We start from the raw sequence: 22,180 nt of genomic DNA on the forward strand, positions 1-22,180 counted from the left end.
AAGCTTGCAAAGCTTGGAAAAGCAGTAGTTAATATAATCCTCTCTAATTCATGTTGTCTAAGGGTGAAGTTTCACTCAAGTGCAGCTTGGCTAGGCATTGCATAGAGATTCTGGGTGTATTTGAGCACTGAGAAGCCTTTGTACAGTTTGGGTTCTCCATGATGTCCCAATGCAGCAACCCTGTGTGTATTCTGCTTTATAATGGGCTGTCTTCAGAGCTATTGAGATGAAAAAAAAGTCGGTCTGAAGGTGAATATAATTTTGTTGAAAGGAAACTCTGAAGTGGGAATAAACTGGTGCAGTATCAGAGAGCTCAGATGTTTTTTCTTATTTGTTACTAAATAGAGAGTGGGGTTTTGGAGCACAAGTCAAGTTACATTAATACCATTGAATGAGTGCAAAATGCCGAGCCTCAATGATGAACAAGATTCCAAATGCTGCTCATTAGTTAATGTTTCACCTGCTACTGTTCTGCTTCATCAAGCCTCTGTAAAGCAGGCAGGAGTAGGCACTTTTTTCTTTTTCCTCGCACAAATACACAAACCTCAAAATGCGTAACCTAAATTGCTCTAAAATACATCCAGTACTTCCTTGAGCAAGTCTTCCATTTGCCCATTACTGTGCTTTACCATGGTGATTTTCCTCACACCGAAATGTTATGGTGCCATTGTAAATGTGAGCTTCCTGAGATTAGATTCCAAGTGTGTGTTTGGAAAGGATGAAAAATCCTGTTGAGCTTGTTGATCTTCAGCAGTTCGCTGTCTGCTGGGAATGCAAGGTCAGTGGGAAGTTCTGAGAGTTATGCCAAGAACATCTGACCTGCAAATGAGTTCAGGTAGGACAGCCTGCTAGGGAAACATATGATGCGGAACTAAAACACAGGGACCTTTCCAACCATGTTACTCTGATGTAAAGGATCCTCAAGGCTCCTGTTTTACCATCAGTGCCAAGATGATCAAGATACAGGCAAAAATGAGATCTGTAGAGTTAAGAAAACAGTAAGGATGCACAGATAATTTTCATTTTTTTCAACTTGTCTTCCCAGTTTGACAGATCTGTACAGCGAACACAGTTTGACAGCATTTTTCATCCTAGTAATGTTCTGTGTTCAGATCCCTTATAATGAGTCTTGACTTAAATGGGTCAGAAATTCAAGACTCATTATGCCCTTTGCTCCTTTCCTAGTAGTGCTGTTTGGTTTTCTTTTCCCTTGCTGAGCAATAGGGAGCTGTGTAGGGGTCGGACTGTCCCAGTGAATGCGCCTGTTTCTGTGCTGGGAAGTTTTTCTGGGCATCTGCTGCATCAGACTTGGCACCCAATGGATCCTGTCACTGGCATGGCTTTGAAGTCCGCATGTGTGAGTCTGTGCACTGGCAATGCATGTCTAAGTGTTCAGTATGTGCCTTTCTCATCTAAATTCCATTTTTCCCTTTTCTGTCTGTAGAAATATTATGGTCTGGATACTAAGTGGGGCGACATCGAGCAATGGATGGTAGGCCTTAATCAACATAGTTACATCAGCTGTTGTGTGTTGAAGTTTTGTGCAGTTAGTAGAGTTTGAGACCCCACCAAGTAGTTATTTCCATACACTGGAAATATGCTCTTAGCATGCAGGTTCTTGCAATCCATATTAGTTCCTGAAATGCAGATTAAATCTGGTACGGGTTTGGTTAGAGCCATCTCTTTTTGCAGACCTCTATCTCCATCCTATCACTTGAAGATTGGATTAGCATGTAGACCCAATAGAGCCACTAATGCAAGGAATATGTATATACTCTCTTTATTTCTTGTGGATTTTGCTACAATTTGAACTTCTTCAAAGCTGTCTTCAGGTAAATGCTGGGCAAATTTTATTTGTGCTTCTGCTGTTAGCTCTGTCCATTCCTGATGCAGTAGTAGTAGTACTGTGGCAGTGCTCACCTTTTCTGGTCTTGGATCTCATTAGTTGCTAAGTTGCTAGAGTTGGCTTAGTGACTTAGACACAGATGTGGCCATTAGCAGCATCAGTCTGTTTTAACAGCCATAACGTGAGATGAAAGGATTGCTGAAGGGCTGGGAGACATTTCCTTCATGTGTCTGTCTGGCATAAGTTCATGACATCGCTTAGCAGTGATGCCGGATGAAAACTACTGTTCCCTGGCCTCGTGGCCTTTCTCTACAATCCAAATAGTGCATGCTGTAAGAGGCACGGTGGAACAGCTGACTTCCAGTCTGGGAGATGACTTCCTTCATAATTTGCTGGCATAAATGCTGGCTTGCTGCATCCCTGCTTTAAAACCTGCTGTCCAAGGGAGCAGCCAGTCACTGGAGATGCTCCAATCAGATGAGCAATTTAGTCTCTCCACATAGAATCATAGCATGGCCTGGGTTGAAAAGGACCACATTTTTTTATTATCTGGTTTCAACCCCCTGCTACGTGCAGGGTCACCGACCACCAAACCAGGCTGCCCAGAGCCATGTTCAGCCTGGCCTTGAATGCCTCCAGGGATGGGGCATTCACAGCCTCCTTGGACAACTTGTTCCACTGCATCACCTCCCTCTGGGTGAAAAACTTCCTCCTAATATCCAACCTAAGCCTTCCCTGTCTCAGTTTAAAACCTTGCCCCCTTGTTCTATCACTATCCACCCTTGTAAACAGTTGTTCCCCCTCCTGTTTGTATGCTCCCTTTAAGTATTGGGAGGCCATACAGTGAGCCTAGCTCTATGTTACAAGTAATTCCCTTGCTTAAAAATCAGCTCACCTCTGAAAACCATTAATTCCATTGTTGAAACTAGTTTTTTCCCTGTTTTTTGCATTTTTTCCCCAAATTCCTTGTCAAATCAGTTGATTGAACTGTAACACTTGCTACAGCATTTGCACAGCCTCTGTCCCACACAAGGTAATGATGCTGGTGGTGGATTTGTCCTTTCAACGCTTCACTCTTTGTTTTTCTCTGCTGCCTCGCTAGGAAGACAGTGAGCGCTATTCACGTAGAGCCCGAAGAAATGCCTCGGTTAGTATGTTGTGCTTTTGCTTTTCCTTTGTAGCTAGGCATTGCTCCTGAATTAAACAGATGTGAGTAAAGCAGTTCCTTTTTAAAAGGAAGAAAAAAAACCCCAAAGCGTTCCCTTCCCCCACAACTGAATAAAGCCCCAAACTCACTTCCTGGCTTCTCTGCCCTCTCTCCAGTCATTCTGAAGAGCTCTTGCGAACTTGCTAGAATAAAGGGGTGGGGTGAAGGATGGGGAAATAACCTGCCTGGAGTGCGTAATGTTCATATATTCAACTGTGGGCTGAGAACGTAAAGCCAGGAGTAGCTGAGCAAGTTTGTGTTTTGTCCTGTAGTAAAATGCTGACTGCTTCTTGGGCAGGATATGGCTTAATTTATTGTTTGCTTGGAGTTCAATGCAATTCTTTTTAATTTGCCAACTTATTCTTCCTTTTTTTTCCTTCTGTCCCATCAAAGCTCACCTGCATTTACATCACTGCCTGTTATTTATGTTCATTTCATTGTTTTCTTGTCTCTATACTTTCTTTTGATAGGCTTCGGATGAAGATGAGCGCATGTCAGTGGGTAGCCGTGGAAGCCTGAGGGTTGGTAAAATGTACCATTTAAGTGTGCATGTGTGTGTTCTGAAGCTGCTGTCCTGTAGCACAGAGTCATTGTCCTGCGCCTTTACTTAGTGCTCTGCAAACATCTTCCTTCCAAGGTCATGCTGTTTTCTGTGCTCAGAGTGTGCTTTATTTTGCACTGCTGCATTTAGGCCAGTAATTGCTTCAACCCAAGGAACTGTCTGATTTGTACTCGCTGTTGAGAAACACGAGCAAAGTGTGTGATGCCTACCCTTCTGGTTAATGCTACTCAGTGTTTTGTCACAGGAAGAACTTAGCCACAACTTTAGCCTGTGTGGCTATGGGAGTCTTGTAAGCTCCCTTGCTTGATTGTCAATATGGAGAACTGAGTTCTGGGGAGAGATTAGTAGGGCACCCAGAGCCACAGTGCACCACTGCTAATCTGTAGGAAAGCCTACAATGCTTTTTCTCCAACTATCAGTACAAAGTTTGTCCATATAATACGCATACAAATCTTTACTGTGGCTAAACATAATCAGCTCTTATCACTGTGGAGCTAGTTAAGCGGTTCAGTTCTTAGTGGCTAATACTACTGTCACAGCATGTGCTGGTGGTCTTTCAAAGATGGTCAGAGCCCACTGCTTCTGAGATTTGCACAGAGCATTCAGCTGGCGGCACAACAGGAACAACGACAAGGCAATGGAGGGAGCGCACAGCAGTTCTGAACACAAATCAGCTGCTGCCAGTTGGTTACAGAGTCAATTGTGCCTAAAACAGACGTGTTTGAGAGTAACTCCATCTTCTGATGCTGTTCCCAATTTATCAGTGGTACTAGTTAGGAGATTTAGGCTGGACAGTCAGTTTTATTTTTATAGATCGAGCAAGACCAATGTTATTTACAGCAAGGTCTGTGTTGCTAATCATTGTGTTCAGTGGGAAGACTTCTTGTCTTCCTGTGAATCTGTTATTGATTCCTTTGATGCATTTTTTTATAACGTGCTCCTGATTTGTTTTAATACACTTAAACAGGATCCTTGCATTCTGTTCTCCACAGTCCCTGGAGAGGCTTTCCTGACACGTTCTCCTGGAGCAGTCCATTGCTTGGCTGGCTGATAACCACTGCTCTTCTGCCAGAGAGGGATCTCCTGTGCTGTAGGGGGTGGCCCATAAATACCCAGTACTTCTGTAAATAATGTCCTTTTCTGACAGGACAATCTGGTTGAAGCTTTACTTCCTGCTATTTCCAATGATGTTGCACAGACTCTCCACTGCCCCCGTAAAGTAGCGTTCTGTGAACGTTCTTGTGCAAGACATCTGATGCTTTGGGCGTGCACAGGAAGGGCCTTGTATATCTCAAGGCTTCCATCCCTTATCTAGCGTCACTGGGATTGGAGGGGAAAGGGAGAAATAAACCTGCAAGTTCATTTAGTCTGGTTGGAGGGTTACCCTTATGCTTAATTTATTTTTTTTAACTTGGAATTAGGTGATAAGAGTACACACAGATTATTTTCCTAACAAGATGCTGCATACCTATGTTAGAAGCCTGACCACATCTGGTTATGGAGGTTTATCTCCTATGGTGCCCACGTAAAACAGAGAATAACTGAGCAACTACCAACTGAAAGTCACCTCTATGGACATCCGAGCTACTTTAGTGTGAAGGAAGTGCTGTCTGTTCCATGCAGGCTTTTTAAAGCTGAACACTTACTGCTCTTCATTTCTGGACATTAAAATACCATTTCCTCACTATTTTTGTTGTGAATGTCGTTCAAGACTTTCACTTTCTGATAGCTGATCTTGTATTTTTGGCACTCTGGGTCACTGGGAGGCTGACTCCAGTAGGAATTACTCTTTGAAGCATTGGTTCTTTTCCAGCCCACAACATGGGCTGCACCAGAGGTGTTAGTTAGAGCATGAGCCAAGTTCTTGAAGCTCTGTGGCTGGGCTGTGCTGTAGCCAGTAACCTACGGGTCATAATGCTGTCCCTAGAGCATCTGTGCCTCCTGCAGGGAGAATGTCGGCTGCAGAGGTTGGACATCTTTAGTAGCTTTTCCATGGCTCATACTGAAGCCATCAATAATGTCCTGCCTTTCTTGTTTCTTTCCCATGCAGTTTTTCTTAAGGAGGCTCAATAACATCATCATGTACTTGACTGCAAGTGCCTTTGTTCCCCTTCTTCTCAGCTGGCTGTCATCTGAGACTCCAGCATGTAACGCTGCTGCTATTAGTCACTCAGGACACAATTTGGGCACATTTTATTGCTTTGTCTGCCCAATAAAGTTCCCAGCTTCCAGCACTGTGCATCACCAGCATTATATTTGTGGGATGTTCATCTTTTAAGGGATGAAGAAGGTTGTTTGACATCACTTGCTTCACCATTTTCTGTTGTTGTTCTGATTTCTGTTTCTTTCATGCTTTGACAGTCTCATGTGGAGTATGCCAGCGCCTATCCAGTGGTGAGAATAGCCTGAAACTTGCAGTGTGCGTTTAAAAACTAACTGTGAAAAAAACTAATATCAAGTGTGATAGCTCATCTAAGGTGAGGGATGAGCGTTAATACAGCTCGACGCAGGATGCTCATTGACTGCATTGAGGTAGATCTGCATCTCAGGGGCACAGGAGGGACTTAGTAGGGAAAACAAAGCAAACAGTGGGAGAACGGATTTATAGACTCTAGCTGTTTTGTTTTTTTTCCTCACTCTTCTTCATTCCCTGCCCTATTTCAGATTAGAAATGCAGTGAATCTGTTTGAGTGACCTATATACAGAAATAGTCTAAACACATTTGGATTTTGCATGGATGTATTGATGTAGTAAGTATAGACAGCTGGTAGCTCAGTAAATTGACTTAACCCAGCAAGCATGAATAATTTTAACTGTGACTACTAAATTTAACAATACTATCATTACTGTGAACAATATTCTCTAATAGCTGACCGTTTGACTTTGAGATTTGATTTTTTTTCCTGTGTGCTTACTGAGCCATGTTCTATAGAGCTGGAGAGATGCTGAATGGATGGATTTGCTCAGTGCTGTGCATGCCTGGCTCTGGTGTGTGCATGCAAATTCACTGATCTTTTCACCCTGCGTTCTTAATCTCACTGCAGGCTGGATTAGAGAATGAAAGGACCAAATGGAAGAACTACTCCAAAGCAGTATGTATCTTCACTATTGGGCTGATGTTTTTGCATATGAAAGTGATGTGATGAGACTAGAAAAGCAAGTACACTTTAAGTCACACTTGTGACTTGTAAGGTCACCAGCCCAATGTCAAGGATACAGTGCAGCTCTCAGACTTGTGTCCACAGGAATGCCTGGAATTGCTTTATCTGCTGAATGTAGCATGATCCAAAGGTCTGTGGTGGCACCATACCTAGAGAGCCTCCAGAAACACTCAGAACGTAGCTCAGGCTTTAACATTACACAAGTGAATAAGGTAAAGTTGATGGTAAATGTGTAGTAAAGACTGAATGTTTTCACCTAAGGAAAGTAGTTTGTTTTTTTTTTTAAATGTATGAACATAGTAGGTTAGCCCCAATCAACAACAGCATTTGGGTTCTTAGTAATTAGGCAGTGCTTCAGAAGCCCAGCATTTGCAAATTAGATGTATATTAGCTGGGGTGCTGAAGCTTTAAGTTAGAAATATTCAGGGGGCTGAGGGAGCTTGATTCCATCCCGCATTGTCTGATCGTTGGTAGCACAAATATTGGAATTAATTTCAGATCGGGATGTTAGTTATTCAGTACAACACATGGCACGTTGTGAGTGGCAGTGCTTCCAGACAGGGTACTCAGCGTGCTGAGCTGATGAAACACAGGGAGAACTCAGTTGCCTGCATTTTGGAAGGAAATTAATGACAGGCTTTCCTTTAATGCAGCAACATTTTGACAATTCCATACTGTAACGTGGTAAATGTGAGTATTTATCAGGAAACCTAACGGCATTGACCCTGCCTAAAATTGCTCTACTAGGGCCTGCACTGTGAAGCCAGACTTGCACAGAAGGTAAAGAGTAGTGGGCTTTCATGCACTCAGGCTATCAGCTGAAATCTCATTCAAGGAACTGAGAGAGAGAAGGATCACTTCGTAGTTATCTCCAGTGTGCCATCCTGTTTGTTTCAGTTTTTGTAAAGGTTTCGATCAGGTACTTAGCATAAAACAAAGGTCAGCAAGGTCTGATGAAGCTCATCCTGCAGAGCTTTAGTAGATCATTGGCTTTGAAAAATATGAGCTGGAGAAAGAAGAGGACAGTGGTTGTAGTGGCAAAGAAAATGACCGGAGCCGTAATGCTTCAGCTTGAAATCTAAAAGATAACAGGGCAAATTAAACTCTCTGCATTGAGAAGTGCCTCATTAACAGCAATAGATAACCTGGATTTGTGAAAAACAAGTCATGGCAATTCAACATGATTTTCCAAAGCAAGGTAATTATTAAAGAGCATAAAGTAAAAGTATGAGATGAAACTCTAATGTGACTCCAAGGATTTTGGTGTGCTTCTGCTTAACATTCTTGAGCGAAACCTTTGCCAAGATCAAGTTATTGTAAAAGAGATGCAGTTAGTTGAAAAATAGCTTTTGGAAAAGCTAGCAACTGGAAAGAATCTCATTTGGGCTCTTCCCATCTAGGACAGTGTTGTGTGCTTTTGAAGGGGAAATCAGATCTATAGAAGCCTGTAGTGCCTGATTATCTGCATATAGAGAACAAGGAGTTATCCTGAAGATTGGAAGAATGGACCGATCTGTTTAATGTTATTCTCTTTCTTGAGCTATGTAGTATATGATATTTCTTTGGCTTGGAGATGGGTTCAGGATGAGCTTAATGACTTGAACTATGTCACCCCGAATCTCTCATTTACTCTGAGCACGTTTGTGTTTTCTTCTCTCAGAGAAAACTTACGTGCAGCAGCAAGGCAGAGTGTTGAGTGTGCAGAGGACAACTAAACCGCCTTAAACCCTGTGCCGTCTTTGCATTGCCTTGCCAAGCATTGACCACTGGATGGCCGCTGTCTGGGGTTCATTTTGGTTTAACTGGGGAAAGCCAAAAAGAGATTTAATGTATCATTCTTTGTCAGCTGAACAGAGTTTCTTGAATGTAAACTTAAGATTAAGTTCTTAGCTATAATCTGCTGCTTTTTAAGGTGTTCAGCTGCCAGGAATGTAAGTGACTACTGTGATATATTTATTACACTTTCCCGTCCCCTGTGTTTCCTTTTCATCCTCCGTTCTCTTCATGAGGAGTTTGAAGAGTTACAGGTGTTACAGTGCCATAATAATGGGGGAAGCAGAAGTTTCTTCTTAACAAGAAGAAAAGGGTCAAAAAGGCAAGCAGGAGTATCCTTGACATTTTTTGGCTGGTTTACAGATTTTGACGGACAAAAAAGTGTTCACATCCTCATGTTTGAAACCCTGACCTAGTTCTGCACTTCTGTTCCTGGTTTAGCATTGAAAAGTTCTCTTTCTGCTTTTGCTTTTCATAAACGGTGGCTGTCATGCACACTTGTCTTTTGGGTCTGCATCGGTTTCTTTTCTTTCCTTTTCTCTCCTTTCTTTCCGTAACAGACCAATGGTTATGAGGAAGACGTGTATGGATCATCCCAGAATAGAAAATCTAGCAGGGTTAGTATATTGTAGTATGATTTATATCGCTATAAAATCTCCTGCTCTATTTAATGGGATTAAATCTAATTAGCAAATTCTTTTGGGCGGTGAAGCAGGTTTTTCCTGCCTTGCATGTTGTGGGTTTTGCAGTTTCTCAGATGTAGAGGTGCAGCAATAAGCCGTTTAAAGAAAAAAATAAAACTAGGCCATGAGTGAGAAAGGAAGTCTCTGCATTAGATACAACTTGGAAGCCAGAACTGCTTAACCTGTAATCATAACTGGGTGAAAGTTGAACCGTAACAAGAAATATCTTGATGGCACCTGGCAGGGAGGGCTTGTAGGCACTGCCTGTGCAGGTGCTGTGTATCAGAGCTTGTTTTGCAGCCTGTGCAATGCCCTCACATTGTGCTGTAAGGCTGAGACTCCGTAGGCTGGGAGTAGTCTGTGTGCATTTGCACATGTGCAGTGCACTTGGCCTTTGGACTTTCCCAGAGCACATGCTGTTTGTTTGAAGTTTGCTTAACAAAGCATTTATTTGTTTGATAAATTATATAGAGGTTTTGGAAGTTCTCACAAAGGTGAACGGCCTGCGAAAGTGTTATACGTAGGTGTGTGGCATCACCTTTGATGTACTTTATTGCTAGGAATATTTACATCAGAAAAGCTTAACTAGTAACTCCCCTGCGTGTGTGCATATGATTTTATGCAGTTGGCCTATATATGTTGATAAGATGAAATAGTGTTTTTTAAGCCATTGAAAATCAGCATGTCCTGCTGCTGGCCCTCTTGCTGAACTGCTGGGAGTTCAAGAAGCCTTATGTAGTTATTCTGATGGTGTCCTTATTATTCCATGACATACTCCAGGGGCAGGAAGAGCAAAATGTGTATAAGAAAGTCATCCAGGGAAACACTGCTTAGTTTCCATTGAAATGATTGAATATCCTCTTGGTGTGATAGGGGTAGAGGAAAGACCTTTCATTTAAGTCCCTACTTCACAAATAGAAACAGTTTTCATGTGTCCTATTATTTTGAATGCAGTTTTCTTAATGCAATTACCTTTTTGTATCTGTGATCGCATGGACTTTTGAGTATTCTTAGTTTCCTTATTTATGTTTTACTTCCCACTTGAAGGAGTTTAAAGTCATGTTATTGAGTTCTCAAGGGCTTTTTGTTTGCAACTAATGCAGGCTTCATACTACCCTGATCTGGGTCTTCACAACAGTGGCTATGCTTCCACATCTCAGCCTTCTTCCCAAAATGGAAACTGGGTCTGTTGTCTGCTGGTTTTGCCTGGCCTGTGCTTCTCACTCTGACTTCATTTGGATAATATGACCTTGTGTATAAGAAATGAAGCTGCACCAATTGTCAGGAGCTGTTATAGGTCTTAGTGAAGCTGCCACAGTCAGGAAGAAAAATCCCAAAGCCAAAAAAATTTTTTTGCTTTAAGATCGGGGAGTGTAATATGTAATAGCAAGCCATTTTCACATTGGCAGACATAGTTTTCCTTTGGTGCTCCTCCCTTTCCTGCAGTTACTTTGCTTGCTTTTGGCCTGAACTGCTTTGCAAAAGGAAGGGAAAATTTAATTGACTCAAGTTTTTAAGGCAATTCTGTTTGCCTGAAGTGGTGCTCGAAGCAAAATTCCAAAGCTTTCCAGTACCCTGAGAGGTTGGATTGTCCTCTGCACGTGGATGGAGCTGGGCAGCATCATGCTGGTGCTTGAGCAGTGCTGTGAGCAGGACAGGGCAGCATCACTGTGCTCCTGACAGCTGGGGGTGGCGTTAGGCCTGTGAGCTGGGACTACTGCTGGAGCATCACACCCACTCACAGCAGTATGTACCTGCTGATCTGAGGTGTGCTGCATTGTGCAGGTGTTTACTAACAGTTTGTTTTATGGTGCTGTGACGTAGGTAGTCATAACTTCATTCTGAATAACTGGGGTTTCTCAGTGCAAGTGGCAACACACAAGAGGTGATCTTGCCGCAGTATGGAACACCTACCATGTGTTGCTTAAAATATTTGCCTTTGCACGTAGTTCTGGTTTTGGTTGAAGTGAGGAGGAACACCCTTTCTGGCTGCTTCTCACACGTGTTGGGAGGCGATAACAACCACCTAAAATTAAATGACACTCTTGTGCTTCTCTTATACTTTGGTTTCCTCCCTTCCTGTAGGAAATGCATGTCTGCTTGGTATTCTCAGTCTTAGGAGATGAAATCTAATGCTTTTATGTAACACACAACAAATATTCTTTATGCTGGGTTTCCTTCTGTTGCAGTGTAATAATCCTAACCTTTTACCAAGGCAGTGATTTCTGCTGTAGGCAGCCTTTCTGTTTTGTTTCATTTTCTATGCCAAAAAGTGTTGTGCTTGTCTTCCCCAGCCCTCCTTGCTGTACAGCGATGCCCTGCCAGCCAGAAGTTACAGGGTTTGTTGTACTAACACTTGAAGCACAAATACTGAAGCCATTCACTTCCAGCCATGCGCACACTGTCTTCTACCTGTCTAGTTCTCATTGGCTCCATTTCTTTCACATTCTGGTGTCCCTTGTCTGGTCCATCTGAATGCATGTGTGTGATGCTGTTTGTATAGTCAGACTTCATATTGCTCCCGCTGGAATCATACAGCCGCTGGTTGTGAAGTTACAGTGTTCCCGTGGGCTTTTCTTGGGACACAGGCTGTCACCTATGTTTTGGTGTACCCTCAGGGTGGACGGGAGTGGACTGGAGAGAGGCAACATCAATTCTTCCTTACTAGCCAAATTCCATGGTTCTCTTTAAAACCTAAACTCTGAATGATGCTTATTTAAATGTCAACACTTCAAGGCAGAATTGCTTCTGTTTCCTGAACTAGATGCTCACAGTCATAACTGGAGCCCTATATGGCATCTTTTTGCTTTTTTTTTTATAAGTCTGGAAAACCAGCTTGTTGTTGGGATTCACGTGGCATTAATTTTTCCCATGTTTTGCGAGCACCAGAAATGAAAATCAAACAGACAATAAACAATTTAAGAATTGATGTAGCCATTTTGGTCATGGGTAACATTAACGATTGAGTTGGTGATGGAAGAACTGCTAGAAACGCATGGCTATGTGATGGATATGGAGGAATCATTCAGGTTTTGCACGTATGTTGTGGGATTTCCCAGCCTGCTGACTTCAGGCTGTGTTAGTTTTTCACTTGCATGCTGCTTGTGGTTGTTTGCAGGAGATGCTCTTCATTCCCCTGTGTCCTTGCACCGTGTGAGCCTTCAATGCTACAGGGTGAAAGTAGAAACTTAGATCTGTTGGTTTTGTTCTGACTCTGTCTTTTACTTGTAGGCGTCTGTGTATGACGAGAGTGTTTACAGTGGGAACCGTCGATATAGTGCCTCTAGTTCTCGTGCTGTAAGATGTTTTCTGCATTTCCCCCTTGTTGTGTCTCTGTCCTTCTGTAGCTGTCTTTACTGGAGCGCAGGCTTTTTGAGGCTGAGGAGTGTTTAGGATGGACTGTGACAGACTCGTAGCCTGCTGCTGTAGCGAAGTGCAGGCACCAAAGTTCTGTGAGCTTCTATCAAATCCTAAATTCTGACAAGGTGGCGTAGTGATGCATTGACTTGGGCTCTGCTACCAGCAGTGTACCAGCACCAGGTGGTGTCACTGCTGCAGCAAGGGGAGCTCAGCTCTGCCCCCGTGCTTAGTTTCTAGCTCAGGTACCTTAGCAAGGCAGTGCAGGAAGTCCCTTTGCTCACAGAGATCTCATTTTTCTTCTGCAAACTGTGATTAATATAGATTACAAAGGAATCGCTTCCCTAGCATTACTTTGTTAGCGTAACAGGCATAGCTGTTAATTTAATGTTAAAAACTTGCAATGTAGTTGGCTTGGAAGAGCAATCAAGAATGCCCATTGTGCCCTTGTTAGCCATTAAAGGGCCTTCATGTTGCATAACGCTGCTTCATTAGGAGTGCTGTGAATCTTGCTGCTATTGATCTTAAGCCTCAAATTACTTTGTGTTTCCTAATTATGCCTTGTTTGTGTTTGGCTGTGTTGTGGAACAGTCTGCCTGCACTTCAGTGGGTTTGTTGTTTGCGCTTCACTAAGCTGGTTGTCATCCTTTGTATGACAGGTCTTCCTTTGCAGGTGAGAGCTCCAGATGACTCAGTTCTGATCTGGGGAGAAATAATTCCCAGTGGAATTATTATTAATTATTATTATTAATTATTATTAATGTGGGCCTGCGAGCTGTTTACAGGCCCCACTGCTAATGGTCTGAAGATTAAATCAACTCTGGTGCTTGTTCCCTTTCATCTGTCCCCATCCAGCACCATGTCGCGGATGCTGTGCCTCATCACCCTTCTGGTTTCATAGGACTATAGAGTGGCCTGGGTTGAAAAGGACCACAATGATCATCTAATTTCAACTCCCCTGTTATGTGCAGGGTTGCCAGCCACCAGACCAGGCTGCCCAGAACCACATCCAACCTGCTTTGTGTTGCCTGGTGGGCTGTACAAGCATGAGAGCTGAAGCATGCGACTTCAGCCTCACATGGCACAGCTTTGTCACAGCCATGGTGTTTCCAGTGGGCATTTCAGCATCACTGAAGCCCATAGCACTGCTCTGCTGTCAGAGAGTAATGCAGTGTGGGTGGCTTTGTGGTCAGTGTGTTGGATTGCAGTCAGGGTTATTTCCCACTTACCCTGGTATCATATGTTAGTACTGTAAGCTTCATTTACACTGTGCGTGATGGAAGGTAACAAAGCAGACCTCCAGTAGTGAAAGCCTGGGCGTCTCAGTAGTAGTTTTAGGGGATTCCTGTGGAGAAACCTTCAAATCAAATAAAAGTAGACACATATCAAAAGTATGGTAACTCTTTAGATTTCATATCCCAGATCAAAGGACTATAAAAGACACTCTCTGGGGTCACACAGCTCCTCAAGGTACTGGGGACTGAACTGGTGCTTCTTGTTGCCCTGAGCTGCCTGCTTCCCCTGCTCGGTGTCAGGCTTTGTGTAGGAGATCTGATGCACTGACGTGACCCTTTGTAAGGGCCACGCTCACAGCGCCTAGAGGGGAGTGGTAATAAGAGAAACAATATATCTAGCAAATACCCAGGGACTTGGTTCACTTGTGTCTGTTCTGAATGTGTGTAGCTCATATATGCCTATATTCTATAAAACCTGTTCTAATTGGGTACAAAGGTGCTGCTTTGAAATTGAAAAACACAGGGGAGTAGTTCTAAAATTAATATACAGGGTAAGTTCTAGGTCTGTTTCCCTGCTGCTTCCAACTTTCGTTTCCATTCTGTACTCCCACTGCATCATAAGCTCTGAAAAGAAAGCAGGATACATGCATTCTTTGCCCTTGTCAGCAGCAAGCCAGCCCTTTCTGCTCTGCATCACTGCTTTGGTATTTGCTTTTATGAAGGGCTAAAATACTTCATTGGCAGGAGGTGAGGGATGCAGGTGCTGGAAAATCAGGAGGATTCTCCAGACTCTGAGATGGTCTCAATTTCTGCTTGAATCACTGTAGAGCTGTCTGGTTGTTGCTTTGGCCTGTGGAACATGGGTTCATTTTATACGTGCATGATGTCGGACATACGAGAAAGCTCTCTGGAGAGCCTCAGAGCTCTCAAAGACAAGTAGGATTGAGCCCTCTGTATTGAAACTAAGAGCTCTTTGACTGTGAATGGTGTCCTGAGGTATTTAAGTACAAGTTACTGTTATTGTTCTGCCCTACTGTGAATTGAATCAAAACTCTTTCCTTGGTAAACTTCAACTAGAATAACTGTTTGCCTCATGTTTTTTCAAGTTAACACTTGAAATGTCTGTTCTGACTCTAACTGCTCTTTCTTTGTCCAGCTGCATGTAACCATTTCTGTAACTGTGCATTGCTTTAATTTCTCTCTTGCTTCCTTTCCCAGTCCTAATTCTTTTCTCTCCTCTCTGCTTGCTGGTCCTGGATTGCTCATGGCAGCCTTCAGAGTACAGCTGTTACCTCGGTTCGGGATCTCGGGCGTCCTCAAGAGCCAGCTCTGCTCGGGCCAGTCCGGTGGTGAGCTCCTCTATTTTCTTTTGCTCTGAAACTGTTCCATTTCTGTCTTTTATGCTCTTCTCTGCACAAAGAGGTCGCCATCTCTCATGAGACACTTTTTGGTCCTATTAATTGGGCCATCCAGGTGATATTACAGATAAAGAAGTGATGAACCAGATGAAAAGTTACAAAAACAAAGGGAAAATAGAGTTAGCATTCTTACAGGAACTCAGAGGGTACTTCTATTATAAAGGCAATAAATTGCATAAGAATTTAAGCACAGTAACAAGGATACTGAGGAAGAGATTGCATTGTTGATGGATAGTGCTGCATCTCCTATGGCTGTTAAAATCAGGAAACCCTACAACTTATTGCAGCATTCTGGTTTCTCTCCATTAGCAGTATGGCGGTATTGCTGCAGGGCAATCTAGACCTTGGAGTTGAACATACTTGCGGACTACCAGGCACAGCAGGGTCTCTAGCATCATGAAGCGCTGGAGGTGCTATGTGTACTTAGCTTGGATAGCATCATGAACTTCTGACTGGTTGTGGCTGGGCAAGGCATAAACACTTAAGGCTGTGCAACTCCTGTGACTGTTGTTGGCCAGGACATCCACTTTTTCCCCTGCTTCTTACCTGTTGTGGATTGCGTACCATATCCTCAAGATGCAGAGTGATCAGGATGGTGATATGAATTAACACACATAACATTCCTCTCTAATCATAACATCTACTGCCTTCGTGACTTTTAGAGGAGAACATCTGGATACTCAAGATAGCACAGCAAGGAGTGAGGTAGGCTGTACCATGGAAAATTGGAGTGGTGTTCTGCAGTAGCACAGGCTGCCTGCAGTGATGAATAGCATCATGTCTGCTGTCTTATATTGCACAGTTCCCCCCAGATGTGGCCTGCAGATTGGAATTGTACTCTTGGCATTTTGTTCCACAGCTGGAACTGCACAGAATGCCTGCAGTGTAGCAGGGATGGGTGCCTTGAGCTCTGCCCACATGTTTATGCTGCTTACATTCAGCAGGGTCATTGAGCAAACTCTGTCCTCCCATCTGAGAAAGGTGCTGAATAAAGTGCATGAATAAAGGCCTTAAAACTGAATTTTAATTACCCACAAGCCCAAAAATAATCAGTATAACCTTACCGTTATAGTCCTTAAACTGGTTACCCCTACATTGGCATTGGCTTATGTTACGTGTTTTTTTGCACGCATTCTGAGTCATTAGTGCAAGTTGCTGTTAGTAATAACAAAACACAGTTTGTCCCTCCTGGGACTTGTAGGGGATTTTTCTTATTTTAATTCTCTGCTTACAGTTTGGACTGTTTGCATGCAAGTGGGTGGAGGTGGTTAGTTGTGTCAGCACAGAAACTGGAGAGATGCCACGCTGAATTTGGTCTGCAAGGAGACAGGAAGCACTCGGGGCTGAACAGGCTGAGTTTCCAGCAAGCTTTTGTCACCTACTGGTTTGATAGTTCGCAGTATCTCTGTGCTGTGATAAAACTCAGTGCCCGGCACAGAAGGTAAATATGATCTTTCTTCTGTTTGTGAGGCAGAAGAATGGAACTGAATTATTCCCTAGCTTGACTGACTCTCGTGAGGAATTAAGATATTGAGAAGGGAAAACTTTTGAACCAACCTTTGTGAATTAAAAATGAATTAAAGTGTAAGACATGCTGTCGCTTAAATCCTCTCTGAGAATTCTGTTTCTTCCCCCATCTCTGTTCATTAAGCAGCATGCCAAAAGCTACAGTAATTTTGCCAGCTTGTGACTGGAAATGCGGTGCCACTCAATGAGGGCAGGCCTTGGGATGTGAATTAAAGCATGGCTGTGAACAGAGTTTCTCATATGAAGATGCTTATCACATTCTTGCCAGCAATGAAATGAAGTCAGCCACAGATTTATTTTGCTTGGAAGCAGTTATCTGTGTCCTAAAGCTTTACCTTTTCCTTGCACCAAAAGATTTACGTTGGGTGCTGGCAGGGCCTGTGTCTGCTTAGACCTCTCCAGTGCTCACTTATATTTCCAACACTGATAAGTTTGTTTAAACAGTGAGCTTTGGCATAACATGCATTCCTGAGCAAGGATAGTTGTGACAGATCCACTTGAGACCTGACAAAGTTCAGCAGTGTTTTTCAGTGCTAATTGCTGGAGTTAAGGTGGCTCTTCCTATCAGACAAACACTCAGGATCCCTAAACCACTGGGAGCCACTCCCAGGCAGACAGAGGGGGTGCAGATGTGGCTGGATGGGTTGCTCTGCTGGCTCTTCAGTGCAGGCCACTCTTTTCCTTTCAGGCCCTGCTGTGCTGCTTCAAGAGCAGGAAACGATCTTAACTAGATCTGTCACAGCCATTGCCTTGCTTTTATGAGGAAGTGATCTAAGTGCAAGATCCAGGAAGACCTGATTAGAGCCCTTTCAGTATGCAAATAGAGGTATGAGAAGGAAGGGCACGGACTCTTTGTCTGCTGTGATAGGACAAGGGGTTTCAAACCAGAAGGGGAAGATTTAGACCGGCCATAAGGAAGAAGCTTTTTACAGTATGGGCTATGAGGCACTGGCACAGGTTGCCCAGAGAGGTGCAGGATGCCCATTGACTTAAAGATATGGTTAACTTTTCCTCTTCTGTGTGCAGCTGGGATATAATGCAGAACTGTCACCAGGCTTAAGAGCTGCATGGGAGGTTTTGGAGCACTTGTGTCAGACACTCCAGTGCTGCCATAGTCTCACTGTCTGGCCTGAGTAACCACTAACAGAATGGCTTCAATGGTTAGCCAGTCCTCTGTGGTGTGGAGAGAAATGCTTTTTCAGACACTAAAATGCTAAAATGATTTCAGTGTCAATGAAAAATAGGGCCTTCATCCATATACAGGCTTACGGGATGATTTTGTCTTGTTAAGTTTCCAGCTGCGGTGAGCCTCTGATATTGCTGACATCTTTGTAACATGGCTCAGGATTCATTCTGAGCTAACTTTCAGACAAGGCTGAACTCTGAACCCACAACACTTTTTACAAGGAGCGGTCTATTGCTCTTGCCAAAGCCTCCTGTACCTTTTTTGTGCACTAAGATATTAATTGCCCAACGTGTTGACAGTGAAGGAGATAATCTGGTGCGTGATATACCTGTGCCTTGTAGAAACAGAAGATGACAGTGTTCTATCAATGCAAGGTCACGTATCGTTGAGTGAATTCCTCCTGATTTCTCTCCTGGCAAGTATGCTGGGCATAGCATGGTGAAACTAAAGTATTTGTTTTCAGTCTAACTGCTTTGTAGTACTTTTGATTGCATGTAAATATGGAGGGTAAGTTTTTCAGACATGAGTTTTTTATGACTTCAAATAAAGATGTTTTCCTGAATGTCCTTTGGTTTCTTACTGGATCAGATGCCCAAGGGCTCCTTGGAGACTGGCTGAAGGCTGAACAGCCGGGGCTCCCTCTGCTGGCTGCCTGTGCTTGGGAAGCACTCCATCAGCGAGCAGAACGAGAACTGTGGGAAACATTCATATCAAACAGCCTTCTGTCATTCAGACACTCCTTACAGCTTTTATGGTATTGCTGCCTTATAAACATAACTTTACATCTTTGTAATGATGTGATGCTGGGCTAAGGGAAATGGCTTTGCTCAAAACAGATGAAATGACCAGCAGTGATTCTTACTCTAAGGAGAAAATGCTGTGGCTGTTTCGTAGACTTGTGTAGCATGGAGTCATAGGGCAAAATAAAATCTCCTGTTATGTCTGAAACCACATTCATTGAAGAGGTTACTTAATAGCTTTGAGTGATTACGTCCTATTGTAAGTCTCGATTATTGAAGATCATTTTGCAAGGAATCTGCAGTAAACATCACAGTATGGGAATGAGAGCCAAGCAGGAACATCCACTGCATTCATATCAACACATCAGCTTTAATGTCTTGCCCTTTGTAAATAGAAGCTTTTATTTGACTTGTGTGATGCTTCACTTAAAGAAGAGAGTAAATCTTGATTTGCATCTTAAGAACATCCTTTTGTCCTTATTCTACAAATTGTTGAAGAAAAGCAATGTTTTCTTTTGTACCCAGAAGCAACAATGCAGGCTTTGCCAAAGGCAGTATAGAAATTTGTGGATGTCAAAAACAGTGTGTGCGTATGCATTAGTCTGTGGTAACACACCAGTATTTATATCTTCTCAGATCTTTTGTTACGCAGCAAAGCAGTGTCTGGTTGGGCTGAAAAGCTGCCAAATGAAACCTATGCTGTCCAGGAATGGAAGTAATGGGGTACTGTGGGCAAAATGCAACATAACAAGCAGAGCCCTCCACACATTTCTGTGTATAATTACAAGGGGAAAAATATGAGTGCTGACTGGTTGGAAAGAGATGGCAGCTTTGAGTTAGTTCTCTCTGATGAAATGCATTCTTAACTTAACCTCAGCTTTGCCCTGCCTTCTTCTGAAGCAGATCTCTGTTGCTTTCTCGGTCATTTCAAAATCACTCTTCTCTTTAGCTCCCTTAGGCTCTTGGTCCGGGTAAGCTGTTTGTTTTTGAGAAGTATCTTTTCAGGAAACCATCTTGATTGCTGTACTGAGCGTTCCCAGAAGCTGACATCTGGGGTTCTTGCATCTACTGAAGTTTTATTGGTCCTGCTCTGTCTTCTGAGCTCTGAACTCGTCTTGGTTCCTGATAATTTTCTTGCTCCTAAATGCTGCTTTGGCTCCAGTCTTTTTTCTTCTGTGTTACTTTTAGCATAAGTTTGGTCATCTGAATCAGCGAATCCCAGCGAAGTTCTGAAATCATAAACCATCTGTTTGTTTAGACTTTGAGCTGGTCTCAGATATGTGACTGCAGGGTCAGTTTTTGTCGTCTCAGCCTTATGTGTGTTTTTGCTTGAAGTCAGGCACCTTTTCTCACAGAAGGAGAGCTCTAAACTTATTAGGGCTCCTGAACTTTGCATTTTTCTTTTACCTTTTTCCTTTTTGGGAGAGGTGCAGGTGCAACCCAGTCCTTCAAACCTAAGACGGTGCATTGTTTTTTGGAGTGAGGGGTGCAGGTGCTTCGATTTATTTCAAGACCATAAAACGGTACCTTCAAGAAGCTGTCTTGATCTTGAAGTCTGTTCACCTTTCAATTGAACAGCTTTGATCTCTGCTTAAGTAAGTTGTTTTAGGCTCATTAGAGAAACTGCTAATGAAAAGTACCTCAAATATTTAAGAATTCCCCCTTCTGACATTGTATTACCTTCTCTTATACTTAATTATCTAATGATTCCCTCTGAATCTTTGTTTTACAGATTGAGGAACGGCCAGAAAAAGATTTTGAGAAGGTAAGAAGGATGTTGTGAACTGCTCTGACAATAGCACAGCTGTTTTTGTATCTGAGCTTGTAATGAGTGTGAACTAACAGAGCTTTCTATGACTAGAATCATAGCATAGCATGGCCTGGGTTGAAAAGGACCACAATGATCATCCAGTTTGTACCCCCTGCTATGTGCAGGGTCGCAAACCACCAGACTAGGCTTCCACCTTACATTTTTTGAAGGCAGGCTTGAAAACAACGTGGTTATTCAGGGGCTAATAGTTAACATTTAACAGCACTGAAATGGCTTTGGGCTAAGCCACATGAATATCAGTTATATTTAGTAGAGCTTAATGATGGTATTGCATAAAAATAAATAAAATGAAGATCGCACCGCAGCAGTGAGAAATTGGCCTTACCCCCACTACTCTATTACAGAGTTGCTACTGCTGTGGAGTAGATAAATAGAAATGAAAGCAGAAGAGTTTGAGGAGTAGTCAAAAGCATCTACAACATAATACAAGTCCTAAAAGCATCTGGCAAGATGGTATTAGCCCCTAAAAATTTTGTCTAATTATGAATTAAAACTTAGAAGCTAATTTGTGCACAGAGATAACAATGTTTAGCTACATTCTCCTTTTTCTCATTGCCTCTTCTTGCTAAATCTTGATCTCAGTTCTTCTTCCTGAGAGATGTTAGTGGAACTTGTATGATTTAGAAATGCATGGGTTCTTCTTTCCTGGCCTGATGTTAAAGCTGCCCTTGCTGAGCAGTTGAGTAGCAACAGCCCCCATTCCCCTGGGTTTGTTTTTAGCACTCATTTCTGATGATTCTTGTGACATTAGAGACCAGTTAGGTGCAAAAGAAACAGTTGCTGTCTTGTCATTTGTCTTTATCAACTGATAAATAGTCTCTGGTACATGCATTAAAAATTTCCTCTAGGAAGAAAATATTCACAAGCCAATTTAACTGTTTGTGATTGCAGGGAGCACGTACTGTCTCAAGTCTGTCAGCAGCTACCTTAGCTTCCTTGGGTGGGACTTCTTCTCGAAGAGGCAGCGGGGATACATCCATCTCAGTGGATACAGAGGCATCTATTAGAGAAATCAAGGTGAGATGTTCTTAAAGGCAGCATAAATTGTATGTTATTATGCCTTTTTTTTTTTCAATCTGAGTGTCTGGGTAGTCCATAACTAAACTCTTTGGGTTTTATTTCTAAAGTTTGTTTTAAGGCTGCATTCTGAAATCTGTTTTTAAATTGGAAACGTGAGTTCCATTAACTTTCAGACATTATGATGACTTAAAATATCTAGATTTCTATTGGAGAGCACAGATACAAGCAGTTCTGACCATTTTCAACACCATAAGAACAGCTGAAAGACAATCATGTGGTCATGACCAATGACAAAGAGGATAGACTATAGGCCTTATGATTATGTTTAATGTGATGGATGGGTTTTGTAAAGTTGGGTTTTTTTTATGTAGTGCTATTACAGCCTCTATTAGCTTTGACTGTGCTATCAGAATTCCCCAAAAAGGCTGATAATTAGTGAAAAAGGGTAGAAAAGGGCTCTGGCTGGGACGTATCCTTGTTGGAGACCTAGAAGTTGGAGCTGTATCTTGGCCTTATTGTTAGTCATCATTTTTCCAGTCAAGAAGGGAAGAATTAGGATAAGTCTCTAACCGAGACGTTTCACCCTCTTGCAAGGCTTCAGATTAGGATCGGACAGATTAACTTTGCGATAGAA

The 22,180-nt window shown here is 42.7% G+C and overlaps 1 protein-coding gene across 50 annotated transcripts in view; it reads left to right on the plus strand.

The window, feature by feature from the left end:
- The window catches only part of LRRFIP1 (LRR binding FLII interacting protein 1), an 87,404-nt gene that overhangs the window by 44,500 nt on the left and 20,724 nt on the right, over positions 1 to 22,180 (plus strand). For 12 of the 50 annotated variants that reach the window (XM_085553467.1, XM_085553465.1, XM_085553470.1 and 9 more), the window contains exons 3-4: positions 20,428 to 20,460; positions 21,418 to 21,543. In XM_085553467.1, the coding sequence (XP_085409593.1) occupies positions 20,428 to 20,460; positions 21,418 to 21,543 (159 nt within the window). Of the gene's footprint in view, positions 1 to 1,444; positions 1,493 to 2,948; positions 2,994 to 3,523; positions 3,575 to 5,976; positions 6,010 to 6,659; positions 6,708 to 9,109; positions 9,167 to 10,335; positions 10,417 to 11,526; positions 11,572 to 12,463; positions 12,530 to 15,095; positions 15,174 to 20,427; positions 20,461 to 21,417; positions 21,544 to 22,180 lie in introns of all 50 variants that reach the window. The other 38 variants (XM_085553457.1, XM_085553463.1, XM_085553466.1 and 35 more) reach the window with 14 other exon arrangements.

This window comes from Coturnix japonica, chromosome 7 (assembly GCF_054131305.1).
Source record: "Coturnix japonica strain WE chromosome 7, WE-NBRP24, whole genome shotgun sequence".
NCBI lineage: Eukaryota > Metazoa > Chordata > Aves > Galliformes > Phasianidae > Coturnix > Coturnix japonica.